Source organism: Centroberyx gerrardi, chromosome 2 (genome assembly GCF_048128805.1).
Source record: "Centroberyx gerrardi isolate f3 chromosome 2, fCenGer3.hap1.cur.20231027, whole genome shotgun sequence".
NCBI lineage: Eukaryota > Metazoa > Chordata > Actinopteri > Beryciformes > Berycidae > Centroberyx > Centroberyx gerrardi.
The window spans coordinates 28,578,290-28,596,471 of record NC_135998.1 but is presented as its reverse complement, the minus strand read 5'-3'; the positions used below and the strand labels follow the sequence as shown (position 1 = coordinate 28,596,471).

The following is an 18,182-nucleotide window of genomic DNA, read 5'->3' as shown; positions in this document are numbered from 1 at the left end:
GAAGAAGAATATACGTCATCACAATTGTTCAGGCCTTTTTGCCTCCCAATGTTGATGTCTGCAAACAAAATGATCTGATCATTTGCCAATACAAAAAATCTCATGTAACTTTCCTTTGTGCTATTTAGAGGGGTGACAGTGGTTATGCCACTGGGGTATAGTCACCCTTTTTTTATCAGTAGAGTTGCCATGGCAACCCTTCTGGTACATCCTGTTGCCAGATCCTGACCGGAATTTGCCAGAGAGTTTTCCACACCTTTTGCAGATACCTTTTGGGAATCTTGAATTGAAATCACTAATTACATACACACATTGCGGTGAAGAGCCTAATGCTGGCTTCACTGATTTTCGGAATTATTGGAATCATTAGTGTGTAAATGTAGAACACACCCAATATCAAAATGTTCTTAATTGAAATTAAATATTTTTATGAATCCTTGCTGAAACAATAAGCCACATTTTTTTTTTAAGAAAAGATTGTTAAAAACATCGAATTCATTATCAGTTGCTGTAATTTCTTTTTTTTATTTTCTGTACATAAATAGAGAATGCTGCTAACTGGGGCTGCCAACATGCAAAATTGCTCCCAGCTTAAAAACAAAACAAAAACAAAAAAAGACATTCATGTTATATGCAAATGACAGTAAATTTGAACTTCGTACTTGAAAATAATGTTAACGTCAGCATTCACAGGGTAAACAGTACTGGTGAATAGTGTTCATAACAGCTCCCTCTGTTAAATACTTGCGAACTCAAGGTTTGGCAAAGGACCCTGGTTTCTTTTGATTTGTTCATTTGGAGTGACACTTTGCGGTGAAGTGGTAACGGGTAGGGAACCAACTGGGACGGGACCCCCGAGTTCCTAAATAGTATTTTGAAGCGGGAACCTCTTGTGTCCCATCTTTCCCATAGGACTGTGAATGCAGCAGCAGAGCACCATCCTGAGCCTTCACCGCTGACCAATCACACAGCTTCTAATTGTAGCGTAGGCGGGTCTTGCCAGAAAAACGAGTGCTGTCCAACATAACACAACACGTAGGGGTCGACTGCTGAAGAATTTGCTATTTTTAAACGGTTAATAATATAATTCAGGTAGGTCACATTTTGGTATATTACAACAGAGCCGTTTACTCAACTGAGAGTCGACGAGGTCAGCTGTGTCGTTGGTTAGCGTAGTTGTTTCCTTTTCTTGAATCTCAAAATACTTGTTAGCTAGCCTCCGTTAGCTGTTAGCATGAGAGGTAAAAACTATCTGTCAGGTGACAAGTTAAGTTTGATATGAGCTTGTGCGGCTGTCAGACAAACTGAGATTATTAATTGGGAAATATTAAACAGTTGAGGTGGGTAACGATGTTATCTTGCTCTTTAGTTGGAAGTTATTGGGAAAGAAGGCTTGCCATAGGTTTCAGTTTCAATAGCAGGTATATGTGTGTGTGTGTGTGCGTGTGCGTGTGTGTTGGGGGGTGTTGGGGGGTGTTCATGTTTGTGGGCATGAATCAGTCTGTGAGTGTTTATAGGTCTTGGCTGCAGCCCGTTTGGCCCATGATAACAACCCAGGGAGCAGAGCCTATTCAGCACCATGGCCTGTGCAGAGGAGCTGCCTGAGAAGTAAGACCGTTTCCCCTCTGAGCTGGCAGTGCATTGATTGCACCACATTTCATGCTTCTATATAACTTGAATGACATGCTTAGTAATCACAGGGTGTGTTGTAAAGACAAGGAAGTATAAGTTTGTGTGTGTGTGTGTGTGTGTGTGTGTGTGTGTGTGTGTGTGTGTGTGTGTGTGTGTTGCCCAGACACTGTTGGGTGTGCTTTGCCACTGAGAGAGAGGACCGTGTTGCCGAGTGGGTGAGCCCCTGCAGGTGTAAAGGCTGTACTAAATGGATCCACCAGTCCTGTCTACAGCGGTGGCTCGACGAGAAGCAAAAGGGAAACAGTGGAGGAACAGTCAGTTGTCCACAGTGCGGCACTGAATACCGTATTGTCTTCCCCAAGATGGGTAAGTGAAACCCACAAGATGCAGACTAAAACCACTGAAGCTATTGCATTTGTCTCAAAAGAAACAAATAAATGATTTACTTATCTCTTAATATTGTGATGTACAGGCAGATTTGACACACTCATGACTGTCTGTGTATTTCTTGATATTGATATTTCCAGTCCAGTAGTTTCTTCAAAGTGCAGTACAGAGGACTAAGTGTTTAGTCACTTTCTACTTATTGTCCTTCCTCAGGTCCGGTGGTATATTTCCTTCAACAGGTAGACAGGGCGCTGTCCCGGGCCAGTCCATTTGCTGCAGTCGGGGTAGTGGTTGGGACTGTATACTGGTCAGCCGTCACATACGGAGCGGTGACTGTCATGCAGGTACAAGTGACAACACACTGCACAAAGAAACTAAAAATAGAGCATGTTACAATCTCTAGGACCGTAACATATTTATATTTTCGTATCATATCCAGGTTGTGGGTCATAAGAAGGGGCTGTATGTGATGGAGCGAGCCGATCCTCTGTTCCTGTTGATGGGTCTGCCCACCATCCCTGTGGTGTTGGTCCTGGGCAAGATGATCCGCTGGGAGGACTATATAGTGAGGCTGTGGCAGAGACACTCCTACAAACGACAGCTACCGGGGCTAGGTATACACACACACACTAAACATTGTCCCCTACATCACACACACACACACACACACACACACACACACACACACATATATACAATATACTATATTTCCACCCTGCCAAGAAAAATGCTGGGCGAAAACAATGGAATAGATTAACCTGAATAACCTTTCTATTAAGGTTCAACTGATATGAGTTTTTAAAAATTGTTACCGCTATTTTTAAATTCAAAGTGCTGATAGCTGATATTTTTTGATGATATTCATTATCTTTGGATTTGACCCTTTTCATGTCAAAAAAATTATTCTTGGCAGGTTGGAAAAGACCTAATAATAATAATATAATAATTCATAATAATCATCATCTTCATTGTCCATACTAATGAGGAGTACAGTAAAAATTTAATTCAGCTTAAGGAATTCCCATCGAGAACAAGTGTAGTATTGATTAATAATAATAAATATGTAATCAAACAAAATGCCTTCTATCCATCATATCAGAGGTGTACAACATTATGTGAAAAGGTCATTATATTGTCAAACTGATACATGAGTCTAACCCAGCTACCTGTTGCACCCCAGGTACAGTTCGCTCTCAGCCTCGTTTGCCCGCTGAGGGCCCCGGTGCGGGGGATCACCTCTCTGTGTCCCGGACTCTCTGCGGAGCCCTCATCTTCCCCTCCATTGCTAGTCTGGTGGGAAGACTGCTGTTTCGGCGGGTGTCATCTAGTCTACAGCGCACTATACTGGTGAATATGCTTTGTGCATTTCTGACTGTGGTGACATGCTGGCTGAGTCACTGAATTATAGCAGTATTCTCACTTAACAGGCTACATCCTGATTATCCATCCCAGCCTGACTGAGACGCAGTTGTTGTATTAAATGAATGATTTATGTGCACAGGGAAATCATAATCAGATGGAAGTTTTAATGGGGCTAGTTAGGAAACTAGTTAAATTTAACTGATTCTCTAAGGTCGGTTCATTACCTCCACCAAGGAGGTTATGTTTTCGGTGCCGTTTGTTTGTTTGTTGGCCCGATTTTCATAAAACTTTGTGGAAGGGTGTAGCATGGGCCAAGGAAGAACCCATTAAATTTTGGAGCGGATCCGGATCCGACTCACGAACAAGCAATAATAGCACGAACCTTGGCGGAGGTCTGCGCTCTCCAAGTGCCCTTCTAGTTTGGAATAAAAATAAATTAGTCGGATTAACACATTATTAGGCTGCTTACAACATTGTTTTATATTGCGTATGCTGTGTAATATTACTTACTCCTGTGTGTAGGTTAGGGCTGGGCGATATTGACAAAATCTAATTTTTTAAATCATTTTATTCAGCCAGAACAGGCTAATAAGTTCAGAAAATTGTATCACTTTACTGTAACGCAGCCTTTAAGACCAGGAAGAAGTAACATTTAAGTTATTTCACAATTTCACAGACGATATCTAGTCTTATATCACAATATCAATATTATACGATATATCGCCCAGCCCTAGCGCAGGTATGCTATTCAAATTTGTGCAACTGACCCCACTCTCCTCTTTCTCTACAGGGTGGCATCGCATTTGTGGTGATCAAGGGCGTTTTGAAGGTGTATTTCAAACAGCAGCAGTACTTCATTCAGGCTAACCGGCACATCCTCAACTATCCGGAAAGAGACAGGGAGAGAGAAAGAGATGGACAAATTGAGGGAGGAGAAGAGGACACAGAAGACAGTGGGAATGAATAATTACCCAAACTTGGAGAGAGGCCAGGCAGGGAAAAGAGTGGGGCATGAGGGGAACCAGAGGTGAGGGTGCAAAAGATTTCCCCCCCCCCCCATAAACACAGGATACAGAGCACATAGGCAGTATAATTTAACATTGAGCTATTAAACTAAGGTGAGTGCTTATGTAGACAATTGTCATTATTAGACAATGAGGAGAAAGTTGTGGGTAAGAGTGGGTATGTCAGTGATGAAAATGAGCTAGCTTCATCTGCCCTGGTTGGAAATCACTGATAGACAGTATGGGATTGGTTCATCATTTTCAACCCAAGGAAACTGTTTCTTCCACAATGAAAGAAACAGCCTTTTACGTTTACTTTGTAATTCTAAGTAGCCACACAGCTCTCTGGGTTGCCAGGTCTCTGACTAACCCTGAGCTTTGGTCCAGTCTGATTGGTCAGAAGAAGCCCAGCAGAGAGGAGAATGGGCCAGTTGCAGAGCAGAGAGGCAAATATAACAGGCTAAGAAAGAAGTGACTGACCAATCAGCTTCAGGCCATCAGGCAATCCTCGTCGCACCCTGCATACTCACTGTTAAGACTCACTGTTAAATTACTTAGCTTCTTCTTTTCATACGCCTCATCTAATGCAGTTTCCCATAACAGAGTGAGCTCTACATAGTAAACTGTCCGCTGAGTGTAGGACCACAATAGATCAGGTCTTAGACTGGTGCTGACTCTTTCTGGTGCCCTAACTTTTGCCCACTCAATAATAATTCCTTGGTCAGGCTTTAAATTCTTGGTCTGTTTTCTTTCAAGTAAAAAGCCAATTTGATGCATAGAGTTTTCTCTCATCGGTCCCTAACTGTTTTCCTCTGAACTGCTGCTGCCAGACATTTTAACACTTGGTTAGGGTCTAAGTGTATTGACCTTCCAGGGTTTTTCTTGGCTCAGAAAAGGGTTTTGGTGCCGCTTGTGCGGGCCAGAGAACTTTATCCGTCAACCCTCTATACCATGAGCTTGGACCCTTGTTTTTTGGGGCCACCGATTGACCCCAAATAGCTTTCAGTGCTGAAGTGGCTTGATCATACTTAGACTACAATAGGAATATAGTTAACAGGCGGTTGGAAAAATATACAAAAAATAAACATTCAATTAAATGCATTAAACAATATCTTAATTTTGACTGTATGCCATTGATTTGACAGTTTTTGCTGATTAACTGTATGATTATGCTAGCAAGTGAATTTTAAGTGGTGTGATTGGGGTTTTCCTCTATTTCAATTGTTTTATAATAATTAAGCAATATGAAATTTGGAGAGTAAAGCAGCATTGAAGTAGGTCTGTATATCTTAAATACATATACTGTATCTTAAATATTTGGTTGTTCATATTTGCGCCTCGTTCACAATTGAATCTCTCACATTGTACGTATGTTATCTCCAATGCAAAGTCGCCCCCAAGGTGGTTGTGTTGTCGTTCTTCAAAATTGTAACGCAAAAGTCAATTGTGAATGAGGCGTCGGTGTTGGAACACTGCATACAAATTACAGGCTAATAATTAAGGCCTCAGCCTAGAAGCTGTTGGCTCACCAGAACTGGGTCTGTTACCCACACACACACACACACACACACACACACACACATGCTCTGTACAGGTTTTTAGCTAACAGACCTGGCTTGCCTACCAGTTAGTTGATAACTATTATTTCCTCTTGGAGTAAGAACAATATTTGGCAAATAAGTCTGCGAGAGTGGGTACAACAGCGGTACTGAGCGCTGCCCTGCTGGTCGGAGTACTGTACAGCAACCATAAATAGAACTTGGGAAAGTCTCTTCGAAAAGATCTTTATGCAGGAAAAACACTGCCTTGGAAAAAACAAACAAACTTTGCATCCTGTTCTGGGATGATGACAGCATATCAGTTGTTCTACTATTCATCATAACAAAATGCTGCCTACATGTTATTTGTCTTCCATAGAGTTTAGACCTGATCTGCTGATTGATCACAGAAATGAATACTTACAGCAGTGAGTACAGGATGCTGGTTAAGCCTGTTTGGGCAGGGATATAGCCAGTAGTTTCTGAAATGCTGCCCCAGCTCCCCAAACTAACAAGAGACTTAAACTAGTCAAAGCAATTTTTGACATTTTTGACAGCGGTTTTATTGCACAGAGTGACTTTTTTTCACTTGTAGCATTTCTTCATGTGGCACACAGCTACTGCTAAGGTATTTGTTTGAAAATTGTGTCCTCTCTGCTTTTGCCACTTGAAAATGCTCTGACTTTAATTGCACAATTTCCATCCAATCAAGTGAGTGTGTGTATGTTGTGCAGAGCTCTTATTTTATTTTATGTATTGATGAATGAATGATTTGTTGAATAAAGCTCTTTGTCGAACACGTGTCCCATCTCTTATTACTCCTCACAATTGCAACTTTAGAGATTAATCAGTCAAAATAAGAAAGACCTCATTTGCAAAGTGCAGTAAATGTGCAGGAAAGTGTCTTGGTGGTGGAACTTTTTAACAGTACGGACTGACATACTTCAACAATACAATTCACCTCAGTGTAAAGAGAAAGCACAAGGTATGAAAGACTTGTTAAATTCAGAGGCTCTTACGTCTGTATTCTCTTCGGAGTATTTTCCCCCTTTCTTTCTATTTAACAACAGGCCAAAAACAGGAGGTGTAACTCCAACGTGATGTCCCGCCTATCCTGCTCGCCGATTGGCTATTGTCTTTCAGTCTAAATCGCTGATTGGCTAATTGCACGGTGACGCTCCGCTTGGGACATTTTGGAGTGGACTCGGGATTCAGGAAAAGGAAAGGGAGTAGCTTGTTGCCAAAGCATGTTGTTTAATCGGGAAAAAGTCAAACCACCATTCAGTTTATCATAATCTTGCCATGAGAAGAGTCACACTCTTTGTCAACGGAACGTCCTCAAACGGAAAGGTATGCTGTGAAAGAAAAAAACTGCGAAATAAGATGTGTGCATTCCTAGCTTATTCAGTCTTTCACCATAAACCTCCACTCATTTGGTTTTAGCCTCCTCACAATGTCTAGTTTGGCTAGTAGCTAAATGCTAGTTAGCTTGTTAAGCATATGGTGATGTAATGTTGTGAGCGGTGGACTGGTCTTTCTTATCATTACAGGTGGTGGCCGTCTATGGCTCTCTGGATGATTTACTGTCTGTGGCCAGTTCAAAACTGGGAATAAGAGCCTCTAGTGTTTACAATGGGAATGGCGGCCTCATAGACGACATAGCATTAATCAGGTGAGACCAAAACCAAATTATAGTACATCATTTTCTTCTTTGTTTCAGTTCAGTTTATTATGCTGTATTTGCAAGTATGTTTTATGCATGGACAATGTGTATCTCACTGGCCTGCAGGGACGATGATGTACTGTACATATCAGAGGGAGATTCCTTTGAGGGTAAGGAACTTTTTTAGCTCTTCTCAGATCAGGCAAAATTAGACTTCATATTCTGAATAAACCCAATGTCCAATCACGGTCCACAATCTTCCAGCTTCGTTGTTTTAGTCAGTTTCCTTCATTATGTGCCAGCCAGCTGCTGAAGAGTTAAACATAGTCTGTGTGTTTGCCTGTAGACCCTCAGGAAGACCTCACAGGTCCTGAAAAGTGTCAGATTCACACTGATTGGTTGACACTGAACGTCGGGGGACGCTGTTTCACCACCACAAGGTAAATATGGTTATCAATCCATGAATTAAACCAAGTGCTTTGGTTTCAATGTAAATGGTGTGTGTGTGTGTGTGTTTCTTCCCAGGAGCACGCTGGTCAGTAAGGAGCCAGAGAGCATGCTGGCCCACATGTTTAGAGACAAAGGTGATGTCACTCATTAGACCCATTATTTTGTAACACTGGTCATTCTCTCTTTGATGCCATTTTTTTCATCTTTGTGTGTGTAATTTAGATGTTTGGGGGAACAAGCAGGATTCACAGGGGGCATATCTGATAGACCGCAGCCCCGACTACTTTGAGCCCATTCTAAACTATCTGAGGCACGGACAGCTCATCATCAACGAAGGCATCAACCCACTGGGTATACCGAACACACACGCACTTCACAAACGTGTAAACCCACATGCAAGTCCTATAAGAATGCATGTGCCTTCTAATCTTCAGTCTTTCCCCTCTCTAGGTGTGCTGGAAGAGGCTCGTTTCTTTGGTATTGAAGAGTTGGCTGATCAGTTGGAGACCCTCATAAAGGTGTGTGTGTGTGTGTGTGTGGGGCACACGTGTTGCAAAATTAGGTGTTTATGCAATGCCAGTGTTTTCACCTCCACATCTCTTTTCAGTCATCTCAGCCCCCTGATGACCACTCTCCTCTGACCCGGAAGGAGTTCATTAGATTCCTGTTGGCCACAACTACAAAGTCAGAGCTGCGTTGCCAGGTACACAGACATAAACACACGTAAAACACCATCACAGCTAACCTGCATGCCTTCATATAGTTGCCGTTGTTACAAAAACATGAAGAAATCTAAATGTAATGCTTCTTTATGGTCTAACAGGGCCTGAATTTTAATGGTGCAGATCTGTCTCGTCTGGATCTACGCTACATCAACTTTAAGATGGCCAGCCTGAGAGCGGCCAACCTTACCCATGCCAATCTCAGTGGTGCCAACTTGGAGAGGGCAGACCTGTCCTTGGCTTGTCTTGACGTGAGTCGTGTTTGTGTTTGAATCACGGAGGCTGGGCACACGCAGGAGGATTATCGGGCCAATTAACGAGATGCCATTGATTGGATTTTGATGACATTTCAGGGAATTATGTCATTGCTCTGTACAGGCATTTTCAAAAGTGCACTGATTGGCCTAAAGGGGTGCTACAACGTTTGTTTACTTGTTTGTCCATGTGTTGCACGATATCTCAGACACTGCTGGGCGGATTCTGATGAAACATGATGCATCTCACCACTGTGTTTCAGCACCAGGAGACATACTGGTTGCTGATTGGCCCAGACGGAGACTGCATCATTCATGTTTACTGGTGCCTTGTTTCTGATGAAGCTTACTTTCCTCCAGCTCTACTGAAAAGTCACTTTGACACAGCTTTATCCAAATTCTCTTTTTGTGATTTTTTCATTGTTTTTTTCCAGTACATATAAATTAATACATATTGATTCACGTTGGATCGCGTTGGATTAGAAGTTCTGACTTTGACGTGACGTTTCAGGAGTCAGTCAGGTCTTCCAGTGTGTCTCCAGCCTTAAGTTGAAGTGTTCGTAACTTGCATCTTGTGTTTCCATATCAGTCACGTGTCCATTATCAAAGTGTGTGTGTGTGTGTGTGTGTGTGTGTGTGTCCCAGGGGGCCAATCTGCAGGGGGTGAAGATGCTGTGTACTAATGCTGAGGGGGCATCTCTGAGGGGATGTAATTTTGAGGACCCTGCTGGAATCAAGGCCAATCTGGAGGGTGAAGTACATCATCATACATTTTCTTTTCATAGACCCAACTTTAAAGAGATGAAAGTTATATTAGAATTTATCATGAATTTGTGTCTGTGTGTGTGTGTCTACCTTCTCAGGAGCCAACTTGAAGGGTGTGGACATGGAGGGAAGTCAGATGACGGGTATCAACCTGAGGGTCGCCACACTGAAGAACGCCAAACTGAAGAACTGCAATCTGAGGGGAGCTACACTGGCCGGGACAGACTTGGAGGTGAATACACACACACACACACACACAGACACACACAAATATGTTGTTTACAATAATTATGAGTCTCTGAGACGATACGCTTCATTTCTTTGGCAGAACTGTGACTTATCGGGATGTGACCTTCAGGAGGCTAACCTGAGGGGCTCCAATGTGAAGGGAGCCATCTTTGAGGAAATGCTGACTCCTCTGCACATGTCCCAGAGTGTGCGCTAAACCACTAACCCTCCGTACACACACACCGCCCTGAAACACTCCTTACACTCCCAGTTCTCCCCAAGCCTGTGGGCAATGAGCAATGAATGTCAAACTGTCAAAAAATGAATGGTTAAATATTCAACATAAATTGCTGCACACTATCCTCTTTTAAGCAACTTTTAACGTTAAAACAGAATGTAAACAGATTTTTTTTGGACCAGGAATTTATTGGAAAGTTTGGAAACAGTTTTTTTTTTATTGTTTTGAAACATGACGATTGTCAGTACTACTATGTGAACTACTATTTGAGTCCAGGTATATTGAAAAATTGTCAGTATAACTATTTTAAAAAAAAAGAAAGTTTTTTGCATTTATAAAATCTAAATTGCAGTCATTGTGGAATTCTGTGCATTTGAGTGAGCTCCATGTCTATCCTGGTACCTCCAACAGATAGATGCTTGTTAATGATAGTTTGTTGAAACGCACCATATTTGCCCTATTTGTTATATGATGACAAAGAAAACTAAAAGCAAACAAAATTGCTGCCCCATACTTCTAGTCCCATGCAATGTACAAACTATCAAAAGAGAGTACACAATTATAACAAGAATTGAAATAAATATATGCACAAGACAGACACATTTTGTCTGTGTCTGATATCACATTCTATTTTTTTTTTTATTTTTTTTATTTTGATGTCTGTGTAGTGTCTACACATGGTGTATAGTTTAAACTGAGGTAAGCACATTCTCCAGGGAAGTTTATATCTCAATTCCTTTTTGCAAGGTGGTGTATGCATAATTTCTATATGTGTATTATTTTTATTCAATTGGCCATTGGATGCATGTTACATGTTAATGTTATATGAATGTAAACCAGTCTTCAGAACCACCACTAAGGTGCTAAACTTGATGTCTAATTGAGTCTTTCCTGCTGTTGTTTTTATTTTATGGTCGTGATGTATAATGAACATTTTCTGTAAACATTTTCTCTTTCTGGTTCTTCCACATGCTACAAAGTTTACCAGTACATGTCAAAACAAATTGTCGGGTTCCAAAACAATGAAGTGGAGTTTCCTGTCTTGATTAGTGAATAGAGTTTAGCACATAGAGTTTGATTATGATTTCCTATTTCAGCTATATTCTGTTGTTCGGCTAATATAAAACCTGTCCTGAAGCTCTCAATGCTTCACTTAAAGTAATTATGCACGAGTGGAGTATGGATAGTGAAGTATGTTTTATATATTGATGTTTGGCATATTTCAAATCCAGGTTCACAAATTATCCAACTGCAAGAAAGTCAAAGAGTCAAATCAAAGAGCCAAAATAAGAAACATGTATCAAGATTGAAAATCTCCAGGAATTTATTGGAAGTAAATTCCAGTAAACTCTTGAGCTGTGTACACAAAGTCCAAGGCTCTCTAAATCAAGTAAAGGAGGGAAGAGACTAAAAGCTTGAAAATGAAAAAGTCTTTATTAACATGGCTTAGAGCCAACGTGTTTTGACCATAAGGTCTTCATCAGGGAAGAAATCATCCAGCCACTGACTGGTAGATTGCAAAACCCACATTTTCCACCCCAGGCCTGCTGGATGGGGTACCTGGTTGTTCCAGCAGAGGACAGTGGTGTATCGGTCTGTGACCAGTTCACTTGTTGGAACTAATTCACAACCAAAAGTCACTCATGGGCTTTATTGCCATCCCATCATGAACATGTTTAATCAGACAGGAGAACAAGTAATTAGAAAAGGTGATCACAGTAGTAGTCCCAACATCCTGACATTAACACTTCAAATTTTAAGTATAATTTATAATGTCAGCCATGACTGAATACAATTACACTGCCATGACTTGCAGATCTGAACACAAGTCTAGCAAACAATACCGCAAACCACTGCAGTGTGTGTCAGTTTCATGTTTTTTGTTGAGACAAAGGGAAAATGCACTGCTCAGTTCCAATCACAATATGTTATTTGTTGGGACAACAAGTGGTGAGATGCTGCCATAGTGAATGATGTGGTGTTAGTAATACAAACTTAGTATGGTGATGGATGGGCTGCAATGTTGGGAACAAACATCTCACATCTGTACTACTCCTGCTACTAAAACTCCAACTACTACTACTACTACTACTGCTACTGATTCTTTTTGAGAACAATTATAAAGGTAACAGCGATTCTGCCAACCCAGTCTCCTCAGGCAGGGAATGTTTAAGTCTGGATGCCAAAGACCTGGGTATCTTTGGTCTTAAGCCGAGACTTCTGAATGGCGAGGATGTCTCTGCTTTAGGTTCTCAGGCTGTGACCCAGCTCATAGGAAATGCTGCTACGAGCCAAATTTAGCAGAGCCTTAAAAGTAATCATTAGAATAAAAAAATAAAACTAACAGTCAACCAAGAAACTAAAATTGGGGTGTGTTTAGTCTTTGCCCATAAACTGTGAGCAAAATTTTGCGCAGGAGACAGAGGGAAACAAGAGAAGTCAATGTGAGATGATGTAGAAGTGGATATATACCTAAGTCTAATCTTTTCAGTGTTCCTAAATTGATAAAATGATCTTGGAGCCAGCTTTTTACTATGTTAACCATGAATCAAAGGTGGCTCCTAAACTGTTTGGATGAAGGCCTGATGACCCAAGACAAGATACAACTGAATGAGTCTAGAGATGTGTTCAGGGCCAATAACAAGGAACTCAGTTTTGTCTGAATTCAGATGAACAGAGGATGGAACAGTTCTGTCGCCAGTTTGCAAGGATTGTATAGTTAAACTGAGAGATAGAACGAAGTGTCATTGAGAAGAGCGCTCTGTTCCAAGCACCAGATCCAGATATGTTCCTTCTCCTTCGCCATGTCTGTTGTGCTTGTCTTGTATCGAGGACATTTATCTAACCACTGGAGCTGATTGTGGCGGTGGTGTTTACATGGGGAAATGAGGCTGTGGGTGGAAGGGCTTGATTGGTGGTTAGCGGTTCGGAGACAACACCAGTGGGCCACCGGTCCAATCATAGTGGGCAATACTCATGTTTGTTAGCCGCAGTTTAGAAAACACAAATACAGAGTTTGCCCTCTGAATCTGTATCCGCTCCCCTAAAGCATTTGTCAAATGCAATCTCTCAAGGACAAAGGAAAGGAAAGACGAGGAAAACTTTCTATCTATCTATCTTTCTGACACCTCTTTAAAGGGATTACCTAAGAATAAAACAGGGAAAACTGCCTATATATCTTTTTTTGGGGGGGTTTTGTTAAAAAAAGAATGATTTTGCCAGTCTAAGCTCCTCAAAGCCCAGGGGCCTCGGACAGCAAAGGACCCCATCACCTTTGGTCTTCAGCCTCGACCCTGGAAAGGCCAGGAGGGCCCGCTTCTCGCCAAATAAACAGATTGATTTGTCACCATGAGATCTCTGATGTCACTGCCACAGTGTCTGCATGTGTGCGTTACCAGAGAGTCGCCATGGCAATCAAGACCTCCAAACTCCAAAACAGCCTACCACTCCCCGTGACCTAATATTAGCAATTATGCGTATGTGGAAATTCAGTTAATCACCGTCTCATCTTAGATCGCTGTATAGGGTGAAACCGGTTCTCGGTCTGAACAGTTCAGACCGGATGGGCAGCGAGACAAGTAGGAGGAGAGAGAGGCTTCCCAAACCTTTAAATCACATCCCTATCTGGGAGCTGACACTAAATCCTTGCACATGTTTTTAAAGCATCAGGCTGTTCTGGCAGCGCTCATGGAAACCTGCGAAGGTATCCTGGAGAAGATCACTCACGCGGGGTCCTTGCATATGGCTTCATTTTATTGGTTGTTTTTTCATTTCCTAAAAGCTCAATTACAGAATGAAGTGGAACAAAATGTTATGTTCTCCTCCTACATGGGAAATACGGTCATATCCTGAGCTGGAGGTGGGAGACTTATTTATTTATTTATTTTAGCGAAGTATAATTATGAGTGATGGGCCTATATATGTTCTGTATCTGTCCAACTCTATAGAATACATAAGCTCAAATTGTCCTAAACACAAACAACACAAGGCTTATTCAACATAGCCTAAGCTGTCAAAATGTAACCTCTTAGTGCGTATACCCACTGCATCTCTGTAAGTTTGTTCCCCCGTTACACTTTTCCATTCCAGTGTTATTCTTACACTCCTTCCACTTCTCTTTCCATCTGGTCTCTCTCTGATTCCCTGTCAAATTCAAAGGTGCTTCACTGGCAGGAAATAGAAAAGTGCTTATTGCCCAAGCAAAGTCAACAAATTCAAATGCTATCAAATTAGTAAATCAGGCAATCGATTATCAACCAATCAGTTACATTCTTAAACAGTGCTGGTCATGCGTTTGTTTTCATTGGCACTGGTTTTCCTGTCTGAGACTATGGCATCCTAAGACATATTTAGTTTCAGTAGTGGCACACTTTTTTTCTCCTAGAATGTATTAGAGTTTTTCATTTGATGGCAGTAGTAGATTCCCCATCTCTCTGTTCTGTTATCCTGAAACCATCCCCCAATCCTTTCTCTCATCCAGTATCCCCTTCCTCCTGCTCATCATTCATCTGCATCTCTAGTGTTGTCGAGACAGCAGCCCACTCAGATATGAGTTCATCCGAATAGTACCAGCTGAAGGAAAAAGGTTGAGTCACTGTCAACATATCTTCCACTGACATCACTGTCACATGGCGACCAAGCCAGTCTTCCTTCAGACTGGGTTCACAACTCCACTACTACACTACTGTAGGAACATCTGTCTTCCATGCAGAAATTATCATCCTAATAACACATTTTTTTTTGTATTTCAAAGCACCCAATCACTATATAACTGAATACAGGGCATAATGAACCATTTGTTTCCTCACATTCCCCCTATTACATACATGTATTACAAAGTTTTTATTTGCTCTAGAGAAATTATTGAAGCCAGCCATCCTCACCTGCCTTTCTCTTCAATGCTGAGCCTATATCCTAGTGATCAGGAACCTATTTCTCTCCTCTTACAGTCACTAATTGAATTGAAATGAAAGTGGATAAGAAAAAAAAAAAATCAGCACAATGAATACAGAATGCATGCTCCTGGGTGAGCATGTTGCAAACTGAGCAGCAAATAGTTCTTAGATCTACGAGTCCCTGTCAACCTATAATCATTTATGTCATTTTACAAAAGGCAAGGAATAAGCAATGCACCAGTCAGAATATATGAGATAATCAAACTTGGCAATTAAGGAGTTTTCTACCACTGTGCAGCCTAGTGAAGGTCACAGTCAAAAACTGGGCTTATGAAATAATATCCTCTGAAACACTGAAGCATAGAGAAAAGTTTTGCTACATACACAAGTCGACAAGAGCAGCACATACCTGACTCATCATCTAATAGAGAACAAAGAATACATTAAATATTTTAATTACCAAATAAATACATATAGAAATGGAAATTGTACTATTTGTCAATAGACTAGATCAGTGATTCTCAACCTTTTTCATATCAAGGACCCTAATTTAGTCCACATTAGAGCCACGGTCTTAGACCCAAATCTGAGAATATTTTTATTGTCAGATATGATTTTGTCCAGAATTCCATGACTATCTGTATTGTAGGTAGAGAGATAACAGAGAAACTATGATCAAAACAGTCATTCTTCTACATTCTCTAATGGTGTTAACTTCTTGTAAATGAAATAATGCTGAAGTTTAACAATTGATCAGTTTGCTGGGGACCCCCTGGAGCCCCCCTCAAGGACCCCCAGTGGTCCCCGGACCCTATGTTGAGAACCACTGGACTAGATCGATTGAGGACTAGGTCAAATGTAACTAGGCCTGGTTATACAGTGGATATTATGGGATTCTGCAAGACATAACTGCTTACATTCCTTCACACGAGCCCCTCAGACAGGAGCTCCGCAGATTATATGAGAGTCATAACATGACGATTAACATTTGGTAAACACACAGCAGTGGATTATCCTGACATTTTACTGACACTTGACCCAAATTCCAACTCTGTAGCCTGCATCACATCCAGTGATGTAGTGCTAAATAAAAAGGAGAGTAAATATGACCTCCAGTTGGTGATCATCATAAGGCAAACAACCACCAATACTAACACAAATTATACTTTCTTACACTTTCATTTTTCTTTATTTTTGCTATTTTCCACATTTTAGAATAACAGTAAAGACATCAAAACTATTAAATAACACAAATGGAATTATGCAGTGACCAAAAAAGTGTTAAAAAAATCAAAACTATCTTATATTTTAGATTCTTTAAAGTAGCCGCCCTTTGCCTCGATGGAAAGGCAAAGGCTTTGGAAAGAAATTCACACATAGGATCAACTTCACTGTTTATATTTGTCTAAGAAACACATTTCAAGCATTTAAGCAGAAGCCTTTAGATCAAAATGGCTTTAAGAGAATGAAAAACACAGTGCATTCAATCAGGTGTGTCCAAACAGAGGGTGAATAGATCTGTTGTGACATGATAATAAATCCAGTCAACCACTCTATATTGGTGCAGCACATTATAAATCACAAGGTCAGCAACCATGGTCCATGGAGTCCCAAGAGTCTCACTGAGGGTTTTTCAACCAAACACTACTGCAGCTCCTTTCACCGATCAATTCCCCTTTCCTGGTTGAAAGTGATAATCAGTGGAATGAGCTGCTGTAGTGTTTGGTTGGAATAAAAACCTGCAGACTCTCGGCCCTGATCACAAGATGAGGAAATTATAAGCAAACTGTGAGAGATCAAAGAATAGTAGAACTGCAGGAGGAACATGATGTGTGAATAACAACTGGAACGGCACTTTTATTTTGTACATTTGCTTCGCCTGAGCTCTCTGTGTGGGTGTTTTCACATCTTTATTCTTTATGTGGGTGTGTGTGCCCTGTGTGTGTGTGTGTGTGTGTGTGTGTGTGTGTGTGTGTGTGTGAGGGATGTGGCTTCTGCGCTGAATGAGGAACATTCTCTTCTGGCCAAATAAAGCTGCCCATGTAAACTCCACATTCCGTAGCTTGCGGTGTGTCTGTCTCAAACTCTCTCTTTCTTTCTTTCACGGAGGGACGAGCCTGCATGTGTGTGTGTGTGTTTGCATGTGTATGTGTGTGTGTGTGTGTGTGTGTGTGTGTGTGAGAGAGAGAAAGAGACTTTAGTTGTTTCTGCTTACTGTAGGAAAACTGTTAGGAAACCTGCATGATCTCTTCCCCACCTGTATTAAATATATATAAGAGACTATAAGAAACCTGAATCCTAAATAATCAGTATTAGTGAGTTTAAAGCAGTTATTGGCGCTATGGAAGATTGTTTTGATTGTCACTATTGAAGATTGTTGTTATTGTTAAGAGATGTCTTATAATTGCATATTAGCTCCTACTCTGAAATATGTTCATTGTTGTCCTGCCTGCATAAATATGTCCATGTAAATAAATAAGCTGCTCCTGTCTTGCCTGTGTCCCCCATGGAAAAGAGATAATTGATGTCAAACGGACTTCCCAAGTTAAATAAAGACTGAGAACAAATCATAAACAGCTGTATTATGAATGAGTACCAGTCACCACTGGGGAGAGAAATACTCCTAACAGCTGTGCAGAAGAAAATAGCTGAATTCCTGCTCCCCAGTAGACCTGAACGTGAAGCAGAAGAAGTGTTCAGAAGTGTCAGAGCAAGTGAGGCAGCGGGGTAGAAGCATTTGGGACGGAGGCATTTAGGTGGAGTATTCAGGAGGGGGATAGCTGCCCCGCCCCGCCACCACCAAAGCCTCCAACCAACACCACAACAATCTGCTTGTGGCAGCGACCTCTTTGACCCCAAGCGAGATGAGCTCATCCTCGATTCAGCTCCCAGAAAGAACACACACACATACACACACACACACACACACACACACACACAACTGAATCACAGGTGTATGCGCTAAGACCACACACAGAGCATCCTCAGGCAGAGGGAATAAAATGTTTTCCACTCCATTACAGGCAATTCTATAAATACATACA

General features: G+C 41.3%; 2 protein-coding genes across 4 annotated transcripts; both read left to right on the top strand.

Moving 5' to 3' along the window:
• Positions 1-1,001: 1,001 nt before the first annotated feature.
• marchf5l (membrane-associated ring finger (C3HC4) 5, like) lies at positions 1,002-6,712 on the top strand. 2 transcript variants are annotated; one of them, XM_071900752.2, is made up of 7 exons: positions 1,002-1,092; positions 1,501-1,608; positions 1,796-1,998; positions 2,233-2,363; positions 2,459-2,633; positions 3,200-3,366; positions 4,172-6,712. In XM_071900752.2, exons 2-7 carry the CDS (start codon positions 1,580-1,582, stop codon positions 4,346-4,348), a joined length of 882 nt encoding a protein of 293 aa, XP_071756853.1. In that variant the 5' UTR covers positions 1,002-1,092; positions 1,501-1,579; the 3' UTR covers positions 4,349-6,712. The 2 variants fall into 2 exon arrangements, with proteins under 2 accessions (XP_071756853.1, XP_078143346.1); XM_078287220.1 differs by having other exon boundaries at positions 1,023-1,092; positions 1,518-1,608.
• A 426-nt stretch (positions 6,713-7,138) lies between these two features.
• On the top strand, positions 7,139-11,187 carry kctd9b (potassium channel tetramerization domain containing 9b). 2 transcript variants are annotated; one of them, XR_013506908.1, is made up of 12 exons: positions 7,139-7,273; positions 7,474-7,595; positions 7,713-7,756; positions 7,933-8,026; positions 8,112-8,170; positions 8,259-8,387; positions 8,487-8,554; positions 8,644-8,739; positions 8,860-9,009; positions 9,658-9,768; positions 9,876-10,009; positions 10,106-10,241. XR_013506908.1 is itself a non-coding variant. In XM_071900749.2 (12 exons), the coding sequence occupies exons 1-12, from the start codon at positions 7,226-7,228 to the stop codon at positions 10,220-10,222; spliced, it is 1,167 nt and encodes a 388-aa protein (XP_071756850.1). In that variant the 5' UTR covers positions 7,139-7,225; the 3' UTR covers positions 10,223-11,187. The 2 variants fall into 2 exon arrangements, 1 of the variants encoding a protein (XP_071756850.1); XM_071900749.2 differs by having other exon boundaries at positions 9,658-9,763; positions 10,106-11,187.
• Positions 11,188-18,182: the final 6,995 nt, after the last annotated feature.

Coding starts and splice junctions, on each gene's coding strand:
- marchf5l (XM_071900752.2), top strand. CDS start 1,580: ATGGCCTGTGCAGAGGAGCTGCCTGAGAA. Junction 2,364..2,458: donor GAGCGGTGACTGTCATGCAG/GTACAAGTGACA, acceptor TATCATATCCAG/GTTGTGGGTCATAAGAAGGG. Junction 3,367..4,171: donor GTCTACAGCGCACTATACTG/GTGAATATGCTT, acceptor CTTTCTCTACAG/GGTGGCATCGCATTTGTGGT.
- kctd9b (XM_071900749.2), top strand. CDS start 7,226: ATGAGAAGAGTCACACTCTTTGTCAACGGAACGTCCTCAAACGGAAAG. Junction 7,596..7,712: donor GACGACATAGCATTAATCAG/GTGAGACCAAAA, acceptor ACTGGCCTGCAG/GGACGATGATGTACTGTACA. Junction 8,388..8,486: donor CGAAGGCATCAACCCACTGG/GTATACCGAACA, acceptor TCCCCTCTCTAG/GTGTGCTGGAAGAGGCTCGT.